The following is a 17,688-nucleotide window of genomic DNA, read 5'->3' on the forward strand; positions in this document are numbered from 1 at the left end:
GGTTGACTATAGAGTCTCAAGTTTTTAAATTTTGACTCAGTGTTGTTATTTTTATAACAATTGAATCCATACCTTGTTGCTATTATATACTTTATGAAGTGTTTGAGCTAAGATATAGCTTAATCAGCTGTTCTGAAACAGGAAACTTCACTGACACTTGTCCTATTTGCAGCTTTTATGCGCGGTTACTGTGACCCTGAAACATAATAGTAATCAATGATGACGCGCTTACGAAGGAATTCTACAGAGAATATTCTTAGTAACAACATACTTTTCTAATGCCATAATCGAGTACTCGTGTTTGAAAGCTTACTTCACTTTTTAAGAAGACAGAGTCTGCCCTTTCAGGGTATGCATAGAGTAAACTATTTTGGAAGGCTTGGTGGCACTTTTCCCCCCTCTCTGCCTGATTACTATCCTCTGTGACTGGGAGAGATTGGAGGGAATTATTGTGTGCGTATTGTGGTGTGTGGGTTCCAAGAGTGAAATCCTAGGGTGATCGATTTGGTTTTTGTTTTGCCAGTCACTGTCCTGGCCAGACACACACTCAAAACCGAGGGAACCGAGGAGCCTTTAATAAAAGGCTAGTTCCCGGCAGTGGGCAGGGACACACGAAACCAGCAAGGATGGCGCAACCCCCAGAAGGGGGGTCTGGCTTCCTACACCAGGGAACTTGACCTTCTTAGCCCGAGGTCTGCAGGGGCAAAGGAAAAGAGTGAAGCGCTGGAATGTGCAGGAGAAAGCAGTGGAGGTGAGGGCCCTCACGAGAGGCCCAGTGTCCAGTGTCGGTGCAGTTAACTCCGTCGGGGGAGCCAGGGGCACGAATGCCTGCCCTCACTCGCCCAGCACAGCACTTCCCACCCCGCGCCTCCCTTCGGTGGAAGCGGCCTGGAAGTCAGCGGGCAAAGGGAGCCTGTCGGTCCGCCTCCCCATGGTAGACTTCTGGGCTGGGAGCAGAGTGGCGGGGGGCGGGGGTGCTTCTGTGGGGAGTGCGGCCAGCACACTCACAGCATGAGGGGACCGACAGCCACTGCTGTGGCTCCCCCTGCCCTGAATTCCTTGTGCAGGGGCGGGGGGGGGGGGAGTGCGTGTTGGGGTCCCTGGGGGTCAGGTGGGTCGATGGGAGTCTTGATTGATTGATTGATTGATTTACTGTCTAAGGATCTTTCTTTAATTTGAAATACCTACCCAGAGCCCCACACTCTTTAGCTAGGTTCTGATAGTCTTCATTTTCAAGCATTGGGTAACTACGTTCCTACCACTGGAAGACGGTACAAATATCTGGGGAGAGCTCTCCCAAAGAAGAGCCTTCCTCCCTCGTGGGGCCCCCCTTGGGAATGCAGAAAGTAGGGCCACCCTTTCTGAGCAGAACGTCCCTCCACAAGCTCCTCTGTACGAGGAAGAGTCTATCTCAGCCCTGTGACACCTGGGGCTGCCACGCGGATTCACCGGGGCTTAAATTGGCAGAGCAGGCTTGCCATTCATGAGCTCCTGCACGCTGGAAGCTGTCCGCGGAGCTGCCACACAGGGGAAAAGCACTACTGAGATGCGTGCACTGTCTTGTTTTGAGGAACAGCTGGACAGTTGAAACACCCTAGGCCCAACACTTCTTTCTGTTGCCTTAAATGGCGGATAACAGTGTCTTATATATACATTTAGAAGTGCTTACTATGTATGTAGGTTAAAAACATTTCCAGCAGACTGGGCCTCCGCCCGCGAGCAATCTGGTTTGGTGGGAAGAGGGAGACAGCTCACAAGCCTGAGGTTCGAATCCTGGCTCTGCGTCTTGCTGATAATGATCTAGGGCAAGCCCCTATCTTGTTGGAGATTGTTTTCTTGGCTATAAATGGACTTAATCTTCTCAGATTCCTTCATTGAGTTGTTTTGGGCCAACTGAGATATTTGATCACCCTTTGAAATTTGCTGCACAAACGGAAAAGTGATGTTTTTTTCTGCCGAATGGTTTTGTGCCAGCAACACAATAATAATAATAGTAACTTTTGACTTTTTCATCTGAGATGAGTGATTAAAGAAAGTGTGTGTATCAGAAAGCATTTTTATGCATGCTCCATTTAGTACAGTAGATGATCCCCAGATCATTTGTGATTTGACTTGGAAGTGTGTGATACGGTTTTATTGCAGTTGGCTACCCACCTAGAAATGGTGTTTGTCACACACTCTCATTTTGATGGTGAGGGTTACAAGTTCCTAAGTCAAAACTGTTTGTATTTGAACTTACGCAAATTAGTTAACCTGTCTGAACTTGAACTCCCTTATCTGTAGGGTCAGAATACTACCTCCCTTGCGGGTTTTTGGGGAGAAATGAAATAATGCGTGAAAGATGGCTAGGAGGGTGTTCGGCACATGGGCAGTTCTCAGTTAATGTTAGTGTATACCTTGAGTTCCAAGTTGGACTGACTTTTAAGCCAGATGACTCAGCAATATACGGAGTTTCTTGTGTATACAATTTCTCCATGGATAACTAAGGGCTTGCTGTTTTTGGAAACCTAAATTAATCATGGTGGTTGATATGGACCTGCGTGCGTTTCTGGACAACGCACCCAGAGTTCCTGTCCACCCTCCAGGGGAGGACAGAATATGTCCTGCAGGAGATCTTACTGAGATCTGGTACGGGACGGATGAAGCGCGGGTCAGAGGGCACTTTTACACAGTAGATGAAAGGCACTGCGTGAAGTGTTTGTTAAGCTGGAGATTTCCCCCCTGTGCCTTGTAATCAGGTAACTCATAACCCTTGGCAGCCTTTCTCCCTGGCAGTCCTCTCGTTTGCTATCATGTCGCCTGTGTAATTGTCAGTTATTAATCAACCCGGGGAGCTTCTGGTTGAATCCCCGGAGGAGTGTCCTTTGTGTTCTGCGCCTCAGGTTGCAGTGAGTTCTCAGGTGAGCTGAGAAGTGTTCAGAAACCTAAGTGTTGTCTCAGGTGCCCTGTGGCCCAGTAACAATCTTCTAGGTCACTGTGCTTGTAGCCCTGGTGAATCCCCACGGCGACCAGTGCTCAGCTGTGGCACTGGCCTTTCCAGATGACACATATCATATCGTCACTACAACTCAGCAGTCAGCTGGATAGATAGGCAAAAAGCCGAGGCTGGCAGCTCCCTCTTTTTGCAGGACCTCAGAAGCACAGTTTGTGACAAAGGCTATGATGGTGAGATTGAGGGCCAACGTAAACGGCTTTTTAGCTGCTCTGCCGTGTGTTTGGAAGAGAGAGCGAGGCTGTGAGGCCGGCTGAGAGGCTGGGGTGCCAGGTGTAGGCAGCTGCCAGAGCAGGTCGCTTGGGCCGCGCCGGCGTGTTCCCGTGCTCCCCTGCGGTTCCGAGGGTTCGCGTCAGCTAGTCTTTTTGGGGAGACGTCAGTTTTTCCTTAGTCCTCCTTAGCATTCGTGACTGGATTAGTCCATTCTCTGGCTCCACCTCCCTTTTCCTATATCCCCTCTCTCCTCTCTTTGCTTCCCTGGAGCTTAGTAAGGTCTGTGATGAGTTCTGGAGTTTTTCTTCACAGGCTCTTCCGCTCCCTCAACCAATTTGGCCCTGCTCTTTGCTGCTGTGGGCTCTGTCCACATCTTGACCAGCATTTGCCAGAACTGAAAAGGAATCCGTAAGACGCAAAATGGCCTTGGGTCATTGTCGCTTTGACCACTCAGGTCTGGGATGGCCTCAGCTTTGTCTTTGTGGCAGATGCCACAACATCAAGGGTCCAGGCTGTGCTCAACCACCATTTGGGGAAAGGGTCTCCTTGGCTGTTGGAACACCTGTGCTGGAATTTAATGGCGCTGTAAAGGCAGTTTCTCCTTCAAACTGGCTCGAGTTGGCTACAGCAAGAGGCTGTGGGGGAGCAGCTGGATTCCCAAACCAGACCGCCCCGCCAAGTCCCCTTGTGGACCCGTCAGTCAGGAAGAGTGGGTGACCGGCTCTTACAACACAAACAAATCAATAACCCAGTGTGCATGTTTTACTCAGAGAGGGTCTTCATGGTATTTTTTTTTTTAAATATAAGGCCATAACTCTGGCTCAGTACGCACACACCCTGTAACTGTAACTTTTACCTGGCAAACACCTTTTAGTTATGGAAATAAGGTGATCAAGTTATATGTGCCAATTAGATAAGATCATATCGGGACACTTAAAAATAGATGAGTAACTACTGACAACGAGAAGATAAAGTGGCGCTAGGGGGGCCGGTTGTAATCAAACCGAGGGCGTCTCTGTCTGTCAGAGCCACATGTGCCTTATTGCCCCCCATACAACACCATTGTGTGATCATTTGCAGTGTTTGAATCGCTCTCAAGAACATGGAGGCTCTGGAGAGAGGGCAGGTGTCCCGTTCCGGGCTGGAGGTGGCTGTCATCTGTCCTCTCTTCACTTCATTTAGTATGTTTATGAAAGTCCTTTCCTGGGTCTTGAACTTTTAAAATAACCGACCTTTTATTTCTGACTGTAATGAATGGTGAATTTTACCTCCTCGTATCTATGAGCTTTAAGTCAGTTTGCCTTTTGAACTAAAAAATGAAAAAAGACAATTTAATATATGTCTTTGATTCCATCATGTGTCGTTTTTGTAATTTGCTTATGCCGTTTTAGCTTTAAGACTATTTTTAGACATTTTGAAAGAGGATTATATCCACATTTTGGACACCGTTATCACATTATTGTACATTCCTCTTTCATAGATGATAAATAAAACCTTTTAAATTTGCATATCTTTGTTTCTGTCATAAAGTTATTAGCAGTTAAATGGCCGCGAAGGGTTTATTTATTTGCCCGTATATACTGTGCGGATGCCGCGCACCAGCGTGGGTCCACTCGAGCTGTGCCTCTTGGAAGTGGTGGAGCGTGGCTGGCATCGAGGTATAAGCGCCCAGTGTCTCACACTTTCGTTTTTTGAAATGTTTCTGTGTCTATATTCTTTCTCAGCCTGCATAGGTAATGCTGTGAAGCTTCGGATAGGAGAGAACAGTTACCCTTCCTTGCTAAAGGCCCCCAAAGGACAGGTTGGTGGAACTAATTTCGGGGAATCCAAGCTGGACAAGAGCAGAGGCCTCAGAGATGTTGCCCGTTGTTCGGCCCTCAGACGTGGGGCACGAGGGTCCGTTGCCACTCTGTGTGGGTTCCCTTTTTTTATTAGAACTCACCAATGCGGAGCTTGACAGTATTCATTAGTAAGTGGATTTTGGTTGTTTTGATGATTATTTTATCGATTGTCGTTAGCGCGCTGGCTCCTGGGCTGCCTCTGGCAGTTGGGAAACGATAGCCTAGACAGTACCAAAAAATAACCCATTTCAACCCAAGCAAACACGTAAGAGCTCTGCCGGCCTCCCCCAGTTGACCTGCTTCAGACTGGGGGGCCCTCGCCAATCCCGCGGAAACCGCACCCATGGGTGGCGGAGGGCAGGAGGCAGGGTGGGACTGTGTCAACAGTGAGCGAAGGACAGTGACAGTGACAGCGTGCTGGCCCCTGACAGACTGCCCCCCATCCCCCCCCCCAACTTCACCAGGCCAGGTTCCTCCTAGAGGTCAATTTGGTTTTAGGCAAATCTTGGGGCTATTTTGGTTTTATTTAGGTGTTAATGCAAGGAAATGACTGACTCTTCTTCCCACATTGATTACAATACTTCCCTGCATACGCACAGGTGCCCGGCCAGCCCGGCCAGCGCAGGCCTGCGGCAGTTCCTTCCCCACCGGTCCCACCTGCCTTCTCTTGCCCCGCATTCGCAGACTGTGGGTGAAGGGGCGGGCTGTTAGAGACAGCTGGGGTGCCCAGTCCTCACAGAGCTCAGGCACCTGAATATTGCGCAAGGGACGTGTTCCTCGTGATTTCCCTCTCTGAAACGTTCAGAACACACCTATAAAATATTAGCAAGACAATATCAGGAGCGAAGGAGATTTCCGTATCCGACGTTCGGAGGACCCATTGTGGAGTGCGCTTGAAATCCTCAGTGGCTGTGGTTTTCAGGGGCTCTGTACGTCTGTACGGGGAGGGGGCGCTGTCCTCCCTGCCTGCAGGGCCCCCCCAGAACTGGTGTTAGACTGCGGCACGCTGGGCCACGTCGTGGGAGAGGAATTCCTGCCTGGACCGGGGCAGAATTTCTCTTTTCATTCCTTCTTTCTGCTTCTGGGGGATGGGGTGGGGTCCCAACTCCAAAAAAGGAAGGGAGCAAAGTGGGACATTTATTTACAGCACTGCCAATGGTTGTTAGGAAATCCCAAGTGTCTGATGTTACTTCTTTTTAAATCTTTCTTTTGAAGTAATTGTCTATTTTGTTATGGGAAATGAAGATTGATGTATCTAGGAGAAACTTCTTCGTAATCAGTTTTTTTCCCCTCCCTTTCTTTCATAGACTTGGCTATTCCTTCGGTCATTTTCTTAATATTTTTAAAATTTAAGAATTCCCCCTGATGTCTTTAGAGTATAAATTGCAGGATTTTAGGACAAAAAGGGCCTTTAGGACTCACTCACCTGTTAAGTATTTTGTTGTGGTGGGATGTCATGGTCATTCATTAGAATAACTTTTTATTGTCGTCTTCCCCCGCCCCTCCGCCCCCGCCCCCGGTGTCACCCACCCTCTCATGTGATTTCTTTTGACAGAGAGAATTAAATTGATTGCTTGTCTCTTAGATGCTGGGCACGGTGTGGTGCATTGTGTCCAGTGTCACATGTAACCCAGCATGAGGAGGAGAACACAGTGCCCCCTGTAGCTCACAGGGGAAGGAACGGCCGTCTGCGGGGATTTGTGGTTTATCTTGGGAATACCACAGGGTAGCTGTGTAGATGAGAACCGTACAGGCTGATCCCTTTGTTCTTTGGGAGCCTCGTCGGGGGATGCATTCTGGAATGTGCCCTGGGAAAAGCCCTGATGTTGCTCCTGGGCCCTGTCGTGGGCACCTTTGCCACCCACCCTCAGGAGAGGCCCCGGGAGCAGGAACCTGAGGGAGCGGGACTGTGCAGGGGGCTTGGCGGGAAGGTAAGGGCAGGTACATGGAAACAGTCTCCGGGAGGCTGTGTTCGGGCAGCACAGGTCCGGGTCGGGGTTGGCGGGCTGCCTGGGGTGGGGGTGGGGGCGGGGCATCGCAGTGCCAGAGGAGTGGCCTCGATGTGAGTGCGCATGCGTGTGCAGTTTCCAAGCGCACGGGTCATCTGTTCCCTCTGTTGTCCTATAGCCTTTGGGCCAGCCTGTGCAGTCACTTACAGTTGTTCAGGAATTGTCCTTTTTGGAGGTTCTGCACCCTAGGAAATAAACCCATCCTTTGCGCCCTGGTGGCCTGCCCAACCGCTCGTTCGCCGCTGTTGGTTCCCTGCAAGTGTGGTTACATGACTTGCTTAAAATGAGGCCCAAGGGGCCTTTCACTAGGCCCTGAAAGTACGAATGGGTTTTACACCTGTTGAAGCCTGGACTCGGCCTTGTCTGTGGGCCGACGCTGAGTTTAGAGGGAATGGGAGAACCTGGGGTTCTGAGGGCCTCAGCCCTGGGCTGCCCCTCTCCACTCCCCCACCCTCCCAGCCCCCATCCCTCCTACCCTTGCTCTCCTCCTATAGGCCCGCCTGGGCCCGAGGCCCCCAGCAGAAGCCAGTGGGCAGGAGAGGAGGAGGCAGCAGCAGGGGGTGGGGCCGCCTTGTGGGGGCAGAAGCAAGGCCTGCCCAGGCGCGGGAGCTGCAGCAGGGCGCCCCTAGGAAACTAGCTGGGCATCCGCAGCGAAGCAAACCTTGGCCGTGTCCAGGAGAAGACTTGAAACTTGCCTTCCAGATCCTGGACAAAATCTCTATGTTGGTTAGTAAGGCAATAAAAACCCCAAAACAAAACAAACCAGCAACTCCGGGGCCTCCTGTCTCTAAAACTAGAGTGTCTTTTAGCGCTGAGTGAGGGGTCCTTATTCCAGTTTCCAGGGTAAGCCCACGGGTCCCAGACAGATGGAAGAGTGGCCCCAGGGCTGCTGCTCCTGCTCCAGGACCCTTTCTTCTCTGAGGCTGCCCCCTCTGCCCATTCCAGCTCCGCCTGCACCGCCCCAGCGTTATTCTCTAAATTTTCTCTTCTCCTGCCCCGTCCCAGGGCAGCATGGCAGCAGAGTCACCCCAACCCGGGGAAGGAGGTGGCAGGTTGTAAGCTCCTGAGGACCCTGGGCCCCCAGGGACCTTGATGCCAGAAGTGACTCCAAGCACGAGGTTCCTCAGTGTCTCTTATCAAAGTCTCTTATCTGCCCAGGCTTCACTCAAGTGCCCGAGTCTTGCTTTGTTTTATTTTTATCCTTCCATTGCCACTGCCGTCTTAGCGTATCTGGCACAAAATGCTTCCTTTGGGCGAAGGAAAAGTAGAGTCAGGCAATGGAAAACAAAAAGTCATGTGTGGTTCTTTTTGTTAGATGAAATTTGCATCATTTCCCAGTTTGACAAGCACCTGCTCTGGCAGGGCAGGGGCTGCGTGTTTCGGAGCTTGGTATCAAGGAAGGCTGGCTGTTTAGTATTTTTATCAGCAGCAGCATAAGAAGAGCAGGGTGTGGTGAGCGTCTGTCAGGTGCCAAGGACAGCACTACCCCCTTTAATCCTCCCAGCAATCCTATGAAGCAGGTTCTAGTATACCCCTCCCATTCTGCAGCTGAGGAAACTGGAGCTCCGAGCACGGAAGTGACTTGCCTGAGGTCCCACAGCTGGGAAGTTGAAACAAGGCTTGGTCCCAGCTCTCCCTGCCTCTAATGCCCGTGCCACCCCAGTAAGAGTTACCCTTGGAGAGCTCAGTGGTGTACTTCACTGCCTTTACAGATGCGCTGTACTGGCCAAGGACAGAAAAGTGGCAGCGTGGGGCAGCTCGGAAGGAGGTGGAGAAACGCCGGCCCCTGTGTGCTAGTGAAGCCTATTGTAACACGTTCTCAGTGTGTAGCATCAGGGCCTGTGGGATGATTTAGTCTGATCACCTGATTGATAGAGGAGGGAACAGACTCCAGGAGGCCTGTGAGCTGCACATACACAGTGATTTCAGGAGGCATTGATGTCAGGCGTGGCTCCTCAAATAATCTAGTCTTCCTGCTCTGGGCTCCCTTACTCCAGCCTGTATTTATGCCTCCTCCCCCAGCTCCTCAGGTGTCCCCCTTTCCTGCCTTGCAGCTCTTGACTTTGATCCTCATTGGCACCCTTTTCCTAATCCCACAGGACCCAGCCCTACGTCCCTATCCCCAGAAAACCCCTTTCTTGGCTTTGGGTCCCCAAAACGACAGCTCTGAGTCTGAGCCACAGGCTCCGGGGCAGGAGCGGTGGAACAGGGGCCGAGAAGGCTGGCCTGTGGTTTGCTGAATAAAGTGTTGTGGAAGCACAGCCACGGCTCTCAGGTATGCGTGTGGTTGCTTTTGGGCTGCGACACAGAGCTGAGCAGTTGCAACAGAGACCATATGGCCCACAAAATCTAAAATATTTACTCTGACCCTTTACGAAAAAGTTTATCAACTCCCACTGTAGAACCATCCGTTGATGTTAAACCTCTAAAGCCAGACCGCCTCAGAACTATCTTTGCACGTTCAGGAGCTTTTGCTATAAAGGTTGGGGTCATTAGGGCACAGCAGAGGAAAGAGGTGGCCTATGTCCAGCAAGTTCTTTCAAGTTCCTTAATTAGTTGTTCTTAACACATAAACACCTCAAAGCTCATATGTTCCAGTAAGCACTGGATTTTCCCCTTTTCACCATCTTGGATCTGCTTCAGTGCTCAAACCAAAGAAATATTTTTCTTTACCTGCCACTTCGAATCCATCACCAGGTCTAGGTGGTCCTCCAGAATATACATCCGGAAGTTGTCCTCTTTGCTGCACCTCCACTGCTGTGACCTGGTCACATTGGCCTGGACTGAGGCTCCAGCTCATAACAGTTCCTGTCTGCTAACTCATCACTCTTTATTTTCTTCACAGAAGGCCTCTAGTGTTTCATGATCTGGCCTTTTTTTTTTTTTTTTTCTTATTTACTCTCTTCTTCCCCCTCTTGAATCCAGGCTTCAAAAGAGCAGCCCCTGTTTGCATCGTTTCGTATTCACTAATGTGTCCCTCTTGGTGTCCTGGGTACCATGAGGATAAGGGGGTGGGTGAGGGAGCTTGGTGCTGAAAACACCCCCAGAAATGGCATATTAGAAACATCAAAAGGGATTGTTTCAAATTTACCAAGAACATACACCCAGCTCCCAGCTCGTTTTGATGTGGGTCCTGTCTCATTATCCACCTTCCCCAAGCACAGCCCCTCCCTACATTGGGTGTCACATTGAGAGAGTCCCCCACTGCTGCTGGAGGTAGGCTCATCCCCCACATCCCTCCCCAAAGTGACAAGAAGACAACAGAAATGGAAACCATTGTCCTAGACCGGTGCTTCCCACGCTTTGCAGTAAGAAGTGTCTGTTACCTTTGATCCCGTCTGCATCTGTATATATATGCATACATACTTGCTACAGATACTTTTCTATTCTAGGCTATTCTGTTTGGTTCTATTCACTTCCATTAAAACAATGATGGTTTTTACCCATCTCCTTGATTTCATGGTGCATTCTTGTATCACAGCTCACAGTTTATAAGCAGTGTTGAAGGTAAGGCACTTACGCTCAGAGCTCGCAACCGGGTGAGGAGACCCCCAAGGAAACCAGTGTCGAGCAAACTGCCCGGTGCTGCTGGGCGGGCCCAGAGGGCTGTAGGCACTAGGAGCCGCGAGCTACCCGGGAGGTGGGGTGGGGCAGGGCAGGTAGGAGTGGGTGTGGCCCTGGGTTTAGAGCTCTCAGGAAAATGAATATTCCTGTGGAAGTTAGATTTAAGATTTAATTTAGTTGTTATTCTTATTGCTCTCTTTTTTTAAACCTTTCTCACTAATCAGTTCTTTCTACAATATAGGATCTTGTGTTTGTTTGTTTGTTTTCCCTCTTATATACTGATGTTTTTATTGCTAACAGGGAGTTGTCTGTTATTCCCCAAGTATTTTTTAATTAAAAAAAAAAAAAGTTGGCCTCCTTCATATCTTTTTATTCAATTTTCCCCTCTACTTTTCACATTAGTTTTCTCAAATTATATGTGTGTGTAGGAAATTTAAATATATATATTTGAGATGAAAGTGTATCTATGAATGAAGGTCTTTGTTCTCTTATAATTTTGAATTCCTTAATATTTAATGAAAAATGGCCCCTACAGTTATTAAGTTTAAAAAAATACTGTTTAGATAAGATGCAGATATTATATTTCTAAAAGCTCTTACTCTCAAATATATATTCAGAACTTTAATAAAATTACACCCTTCTCTCCTCCATTAGGGTCATTAAATGTACTTTTTCTAGGCCTAAGAGACTTGAGCATTCTCTCCTGCATATTTCCATTTGAAAAGTTTTCAAGTAAACCTTTCTGTTCTGAACTGTTATATGAAACCAAGGAGAAAGCTTGCAAATAAGTCCCCTTACCTGTGTCTTTCCTGCCTCTTCCAAGCTTTGCCTGTTCCTCTCTACTGTCAGGTCATGGGAGGGATTAACGAGATTGACAGCCTCACCATGGGTGTGCCTCTTTTCTGAAGATGCCTCTTTTGTTTATTTTTTGCTCTTTGGAAATTCTAAGTATGAGATACTGAAATTAATGTCTAGTCCATAAAAAAACCTATCAGCATTTCTAGCCGCCCCTCACTGTAACAGGCAGGACTAATGAAGGTAGGAATCATTATGAGGCAAAGCCCAGGCAGATGCTGCAGTGAACAAACACTGTGGTTATGTGCTGACCAAGTTTGCAAGGAAACCTCCGCTGGACGATCACCGTGCAAAGAATGGGCAGAAGAAAACGTCTGGTGGCCAGGCTGTTGTGAACCAGAATTGGCTTCTAGTACAAGAGAGAAGTTACAGTACAGAAAAAACAGAATGAGGGGTGCACAGAAGGCAGATGGGGGGCTGATGGGATAATGGAAGAGATTTGAGAGAAGAGGAAAGCTCCCTGAAGTGAATTTGCTGAGCCAGGACCGGTATAGTCCTGGCCTGCCCCGTCAGCCTGCTGGAGGCCCCGCCCACTGCCCCTGCGGGAATGTGGTGCTTCTTTTATGATGGGCAGCTTTGGGGAAGTCAGACTCGATTTCATGACAGGCATTGCACAGCCAGCTTTGCTCTCTTTTTTCTATGATAAAGGAGATGTTCAGGGCATCGTCACCATTTCTCGAGTTACCTGTAGGTGCTGCCGTGTTCTAGGTGTTCGGCGGGATGCCATCGCTGGGCCTCGCACCAGTCCTCACGGGTTTTTATTTCATTCATGAGGAAGCTGAGGCTTTTTGTGGGACCATGATTTGCCCAGAGTCACACAGGAAATGTCCAGCTGCAGAACTTTTGTTTCTCCTGTAACTCCACCCGCTTCTTGCACCTGGATCGGTTACTTTGTGAAACGTTACCCCCACCGCACCCCTATCCTGTGGTTTTTCCACTTAGTTTGTAAATAGTATTGTGGTATAATAAACAAGCTACTTAAGTCAGGATTAGGGGGAAAAACACATTCTTGGCCTATTGTTATTTTCCTGAGAGGGCCAGTTGTCCGTCCTTTTTTTGTCATGATTTTTATTCCCTATAAAATTAAACAGCCCCACTGTGAAAGCCACCTTGATAAAAACAAAAGCCATTCGGTTCCCAGGCCTCAGATAATCTCTGCAGAAATGTTTGGATTGCTTGTGGGCCCCGCCCTCCAGGTAGCTGGTTTGGGGCCTTCTCTGTCCCAGTGGATCAGAAAGGCGGGTCCCACAGGCCTCCACCGGGAGCTCTGATCTTCTCAGGGCAGGACCCCCGCTGCTGAGGAGCCACTGGCTATTGTGGGCTTTCTGCTTTGTTTTACATTATCCCAGTTTGGTAGTTATGGTCTACCCTCCCTCCCCCGAGGACTCTCCCCGCTCCTTAGCTTTTGGCTTTCTCCTATAAAGTGTCTCTTTCCCAAAGAAAAGAACAGAGAGTCCCCAGTAGGTCTTTTGGCTGCCTGACTGCCTGACTCAGAAAGTCTCATCAGCTCCCTGAACTATTCCTGGCTGGAAAATGGACATAGGAAAGGCCACATAAGGATGTTGAATTTTCCAGAGTTGAAAAATTTCGTATCTTTAAACAGCAGGATAATTAAGCTGGGAACTTTGGCCTGGCTGGGACTTGTGTTTGGGGTCAGGCCTGTGCCTGGGAGTGGGTGGCCGGGGTGACGCGGGGCTCCACCCCTCTCCTCAGGGCGCCAGAAAGAGTTAATTGCAGATACACTGCTTGCTGCTGTTGCTAATAAAGGACTGTAATGCATTCTGTGGAGAAGTTTGTAAGTAAATGATTTGGTGAGATGACTGAAATAGAAAAATTTTAAAGCTTCTCTAAAGATTTTAGGACTCATTTTTCTAAGAGATTTTCTTGGGCTTTTCCCCCATAATAGTTAAGCAATTTTCTTGTTTGCTTTCTAAATCTTTCTGGAGTACAATAGTTCTGAAAATAAGAGCGTCCGTTGGCTGGAAGCATGGGGTGGGCACGGGTTTATGTAATTTCACTTCTTTTCTCTCCAAATCAGTAAATATTTACAAATGGCCTTATCAAACAGCTTGGGTACATTCGGTCACTTGAAAGCAGTTGGAGCAGTGACTGCCCATCGACCAGCTGCCAGTCCCCGTGGGCTGCACGGGAAGGACCTTTTTTTTTTTTTTTTTTTAAATGCCGTCCACAAACCAGAAAGCCTCCCGCAGAAAGTGGGCCTCACCAAGTGCCTGATTCCAAGCAACCAGTTTTACAAAATTTGCATTTTAAAGTTTGACACCTAAAGATTCAACCCCCTTTAAGCCCAGATCGGAGCGCTGTGAACTGGGGGACCCAGAAGATAAATACTGGCTGGCGGAGGTTTAGGCCGCCGCCCGAGCTTCTTTGGTTTCTCGGGGAAGAACTGCAGATGCCATTTGAAGCCTCAGTGTCACACATTTGGGAGTGAGCAGGACAGAACTGAATTCCTTTTCTGGTTTTGTAAAGGAGTCCCAATGTAATGGTTTAAAAACAACTCTTGGTTTTTAAAGCGGAGATGGAGTTAAGAGGGTGTCTTAGCCCCCATTTTCTTTCAGTGTTTGAAATCTGACATTTAAGACTAATTTTTAGAAGAGAATACATGTTTTCCGAAGTTGACACTGAAAATAATACAGGCATCTCAAGTGCGTGGCTGTTAGGACGGCTCTATCAGTCTCACCTGGGCATAACGTGTTCATTTTGTCTGTCAGACTTACTATGAATTAAACTAAAGTGCATTTTATGGTGTTCTGTTGTCAGAGTATAGTACATTACACTATTTAAAACAGGCAAACAGTTAACAAAAAACTGGAGGCTTTTAAAATTAAGTAACTGAGATAATAGCTATATACCTATTTCATGCAAAATACTTAATGTTTTCTGTATTAATCACTGTTGCATTTTCATTTTCTTTGCAGAGTATTGGGAAAGGGTCATTGTGGTGCATAGACCCCGAGTATAGACAAAATCTAATTCAGGCTTTGAAAAAGACACCTTATCACCCACACCCACACGTGTTCAATACACCTCCTGCCTCTCCTCAGGCATATCAAAGGTAAGAAATTCAGACTTACTTTTATTTTTCGTCTCCTGAAGTTGCCTTATTTTGGAAGAGACCGGCGCTGAAACTAATTTAATAGACTGCATGATTTTAAAAATAGGTAAATGAGAAAGAAATGAAGTGTTATTGGAGGTATATCTACTGTTGTCTTTCTTGCAAATCTTACCGCATTCGCTGCTTTGGAGGAATGTGTTTCCAGAAGGCTTCATGGCAGGCAAAACATTGTCTTCTGGGTAGAAAGATTTACAAAGAAAAGTTGACAGCTTTAACGTATCAGTGTGTCCCGGTTTGTTGGAGTAAAAGCGCAGAATGAGTCAAGTAAGTGATTCTGTCTTCCCAGCGTCTGACCAAGACTGTCTCCAGGTGTCCACTGAAGGACTCACCCAATTGTTGTCACTCTGGTCTCCACGTAGACGGTGCTCCCGAGTGACCATTTTGTTGTGGTTACTTGGTGTTTGCCTCTGCAAAGACAACAGCAGAGGACAATGGATACTTTCATTCCCTTTCACTTGCCTGTTTGTTTTGAGGCAGGGAGGTCACGGGTACCCCTATTACAAAGACATAGTTGGAAGGGAGGGTGTGTGGTGTGTTACTTTTTTAAAAAATTGTTATTAGTGTTAGATTAAAGTAGCCACCTAGAACAGAACCAAATTTTAACACTGATTTTATCTTAGTGCTCGGCTTTGAAATGTATCCCTCAATCCTACCAAAAAAAAAAATGTTTAATGTCTAAGAGATATTTCTGCCATAACCACTCAGTGAAATTACCCTTGGACTATGAGTTTATGTTAATGAGAAATGGTGTGAATTCTTAGATTTCAGTAGTTTTATAGTCCACTGTTCTGGAGGTTCTTTCTCAAAGCTTGTGCTCTGCAGAAAGGAGCACAAAGTGATCCTCTGAAACGGCATTAATGAAGTTCTTGTGCATCTCAGTTGAGAAGCATTCCATCACAGGCCCTAGACAATCAGTCTTCAGCAAGAGACGGGGAGGAACAGCTGGGCTCTCTGAGAAGACTGCTGTATGTCTGCCTTTGCTAGGCGATTAGCGTGATGGTATCCATAGCAACTGGAGCGTCTCCATAGTAACGCGTAGCAGAGACAGGTGCAGTTGCATCACAAGGCTGTTTGTTGCCTGGCAAAAGGACAGGCCATTAGTACTTAGATATACGCTGTTGCCTTAGAAACAAATAACCCTACATAGCAACTACAGTTCGTTTGAAAGATTTGGGGGGAAAAAGAGGTTGTAGCAGCTTTTGTCTGTGTTCATAAAAATCAGTGGAAGCATACTTTATTGGAAATGACAACTTGAGGTCATAGAGCTGTAGGAGATAAAATGGGATTTTCCAAAGCAACCCAGCCAACATTGTAGACGTGTCCAGAAGGACAGAGCCATATGCTTGGTTTTCTTCTGGTGGCTGTAGCCATTCCTGAAATCTGGAAGGGAACTAGGATTGGAGTGGAGAACCGTCAACATACAAGGTTGGTGGGGGAGCAGGTGACACTAGTTACTGAAATATTTCCCAGATTTCCTTGTTCCTTGGTCATTCTACTCCCCCTACCCCCAAGACCCCACCCAATGCTCCTTCCTTTCCTCCCCACTCTGTACCTCGGAAGCATTTCATATCCTTTTGCTTCTAGGAAGTTAAGGACATTGTGTTAGTCACTGGGTCATATCACTGGTCTATTTAGACCCGTATTCTGTTGCCAAGAGTGGCCCCAAGGGAAACACAGTAATTATTTAATAATTGGGAGGATTACAGCAGTGCGCTGGGGATGCAGGAGGAAGGCACGCTCAGGCGAGAGGCTTTCCGAGCTGGCCCAAGCTTAATGGCTTCATTGGATTTTTTTAATATGGGCATAAAAATGCAGACGAACCAGAGCTTTGGTAGTGAAAATTATTTCCAAACAAATACTTCAGCTCATGTACTATACAGTCTTTGTCTCCCAGTTGGCTGAGGAAAGAAAAAGGTTCCTCTGTCTCCCCATGCTTTCCCCTCCATGACGGTCACTGGGTGTGCGGTGAGGTGACAGATCCGATTCTAGCCTGCCTGTTCCACGTCTTAACTCTGAGAGCGAGTCCCTTTCTCTTTCCTGGGGACTAGAACGCTAACAGTACTGAATACTGGATGATTGTACAGTATTCGTATGGCCGATAATGATGTGATATTCGGCTCCATTCGAAGCCATCAGCTCACGTGCTGACGTGACTTAGGGGAGATGGCAGAGGGAAGTGGGACAAAATAAGTCATTAAACAAGGACCAGAAATGCCAACTTCATGCTGTGTGGCTGGGTCCCCTGCAACATTGGGAATCACCTGTCAGCTCCTTGCAGGACTGCTGTGTGGGGCACGTGGGAAGTGCCTGGTGTTCATGGAGCTGGTACTTAGCGTGTCGAAGGTGGTGATTACACTAGATGGGTGGTTATTGCTAGTGCTCGCAGGTGTGCTTGGTAGGGAGCGCTCTGGGCTGAGCTGCAGGTGGCTGAAAACTCTGCCCGGGAAATGAGTAGCTGAAAGCCCTGCCTCCACACTGTTCGTGTCCAGATAAAATGCTCGATATTGTGGCGCTAGACTCATGCCTCTGATTTCCAGCAAACTCTTCTGGATGTTTGTTTAAATGTTCTTTTGACACTACATGTGTGAATTGTTTTGCATTGAAACGCAGAGTTCAATGACATTAGCTCTCTCTTAGTTTGCTAAGGCTGCTATAGAAACGTAATAGCTGAGTAACAGCAGGGGTTTATGTTCTTTCAGTTCTGCAGGCTGGAAGTCCAAATCACGGTGGCAGCAAGGGGGGCTCCTCCTGAGGGCTGTCACGTGGCTCTCCCCTGACTTCCGGTGTTTTGCCGGCAGCTTTGGCCTTCCTTGCCTGGAAGCAGCGTTACCCCAGCGTTCACACGGTGTTCTGCTGGCACCCTATCTGTGCCCAGATTTCCACCTTTTAGAAGGACACTAGCCATATTGAACTAGGGGTCTGCCCTACTCCAGTACAACCGTGTTTTAAGTAATTACCTCTCCAATGACACTTTTCAAACAAGGTTACATTCTCAGGTACTGGCGGCCAGAACTTCAACGTGAATTGGTGGTGGGGGGCGAGGGGGAACGACACAGTTCAGCCCAGAACAGCCCTTTCCTT

The 17,688-nt window shown here is 47.9% G+C and overlaps 1 protein-coding gene across 5 annotated transcripts in view; it reads left to right on the top strand.

The window, feature by feature from the left end:
* The window catches only part of FOXN3 (forkhead box N3), a 352,396-nt gene that overhangs the window by 174,225 nt on the left and 160,483 nt on the right, over positions 1-17,688 (top strand). For all 5 annotated transcript variants that reach the window (XM_054567164.1, XM_054567167.1, XM_054567168.1 and 2 more), the window contains one exon: positions 14,411-14,547. In XM_054567164.1, the coding sequence (XP_054423139.1) occupies positions 14,411-14,547 (137 nt within the window). The remainder of the gene's footprint in view (positions 1-14,410; positions 14,548-17,688) is intronic.

The sequence above is a fragment of the Pteronotus mesoamericanus genome, unplaced genomic scaffold, assembly GCF_021234165.1.
Source record: "Pteronotus mesoamericanus isolate MK-2021 breed Mesoamerican mustached bat unplaced genomic scaffold, CSHL_Meso_final contig_182, whole genome shotgun sequence".
Lineage (NCBI taxonomy): Eukaryota > Metazoa > Chordata > Mammalia > Chiroptera > Mormoopidae > Pteronotus > Pteronotus mesoamericanus.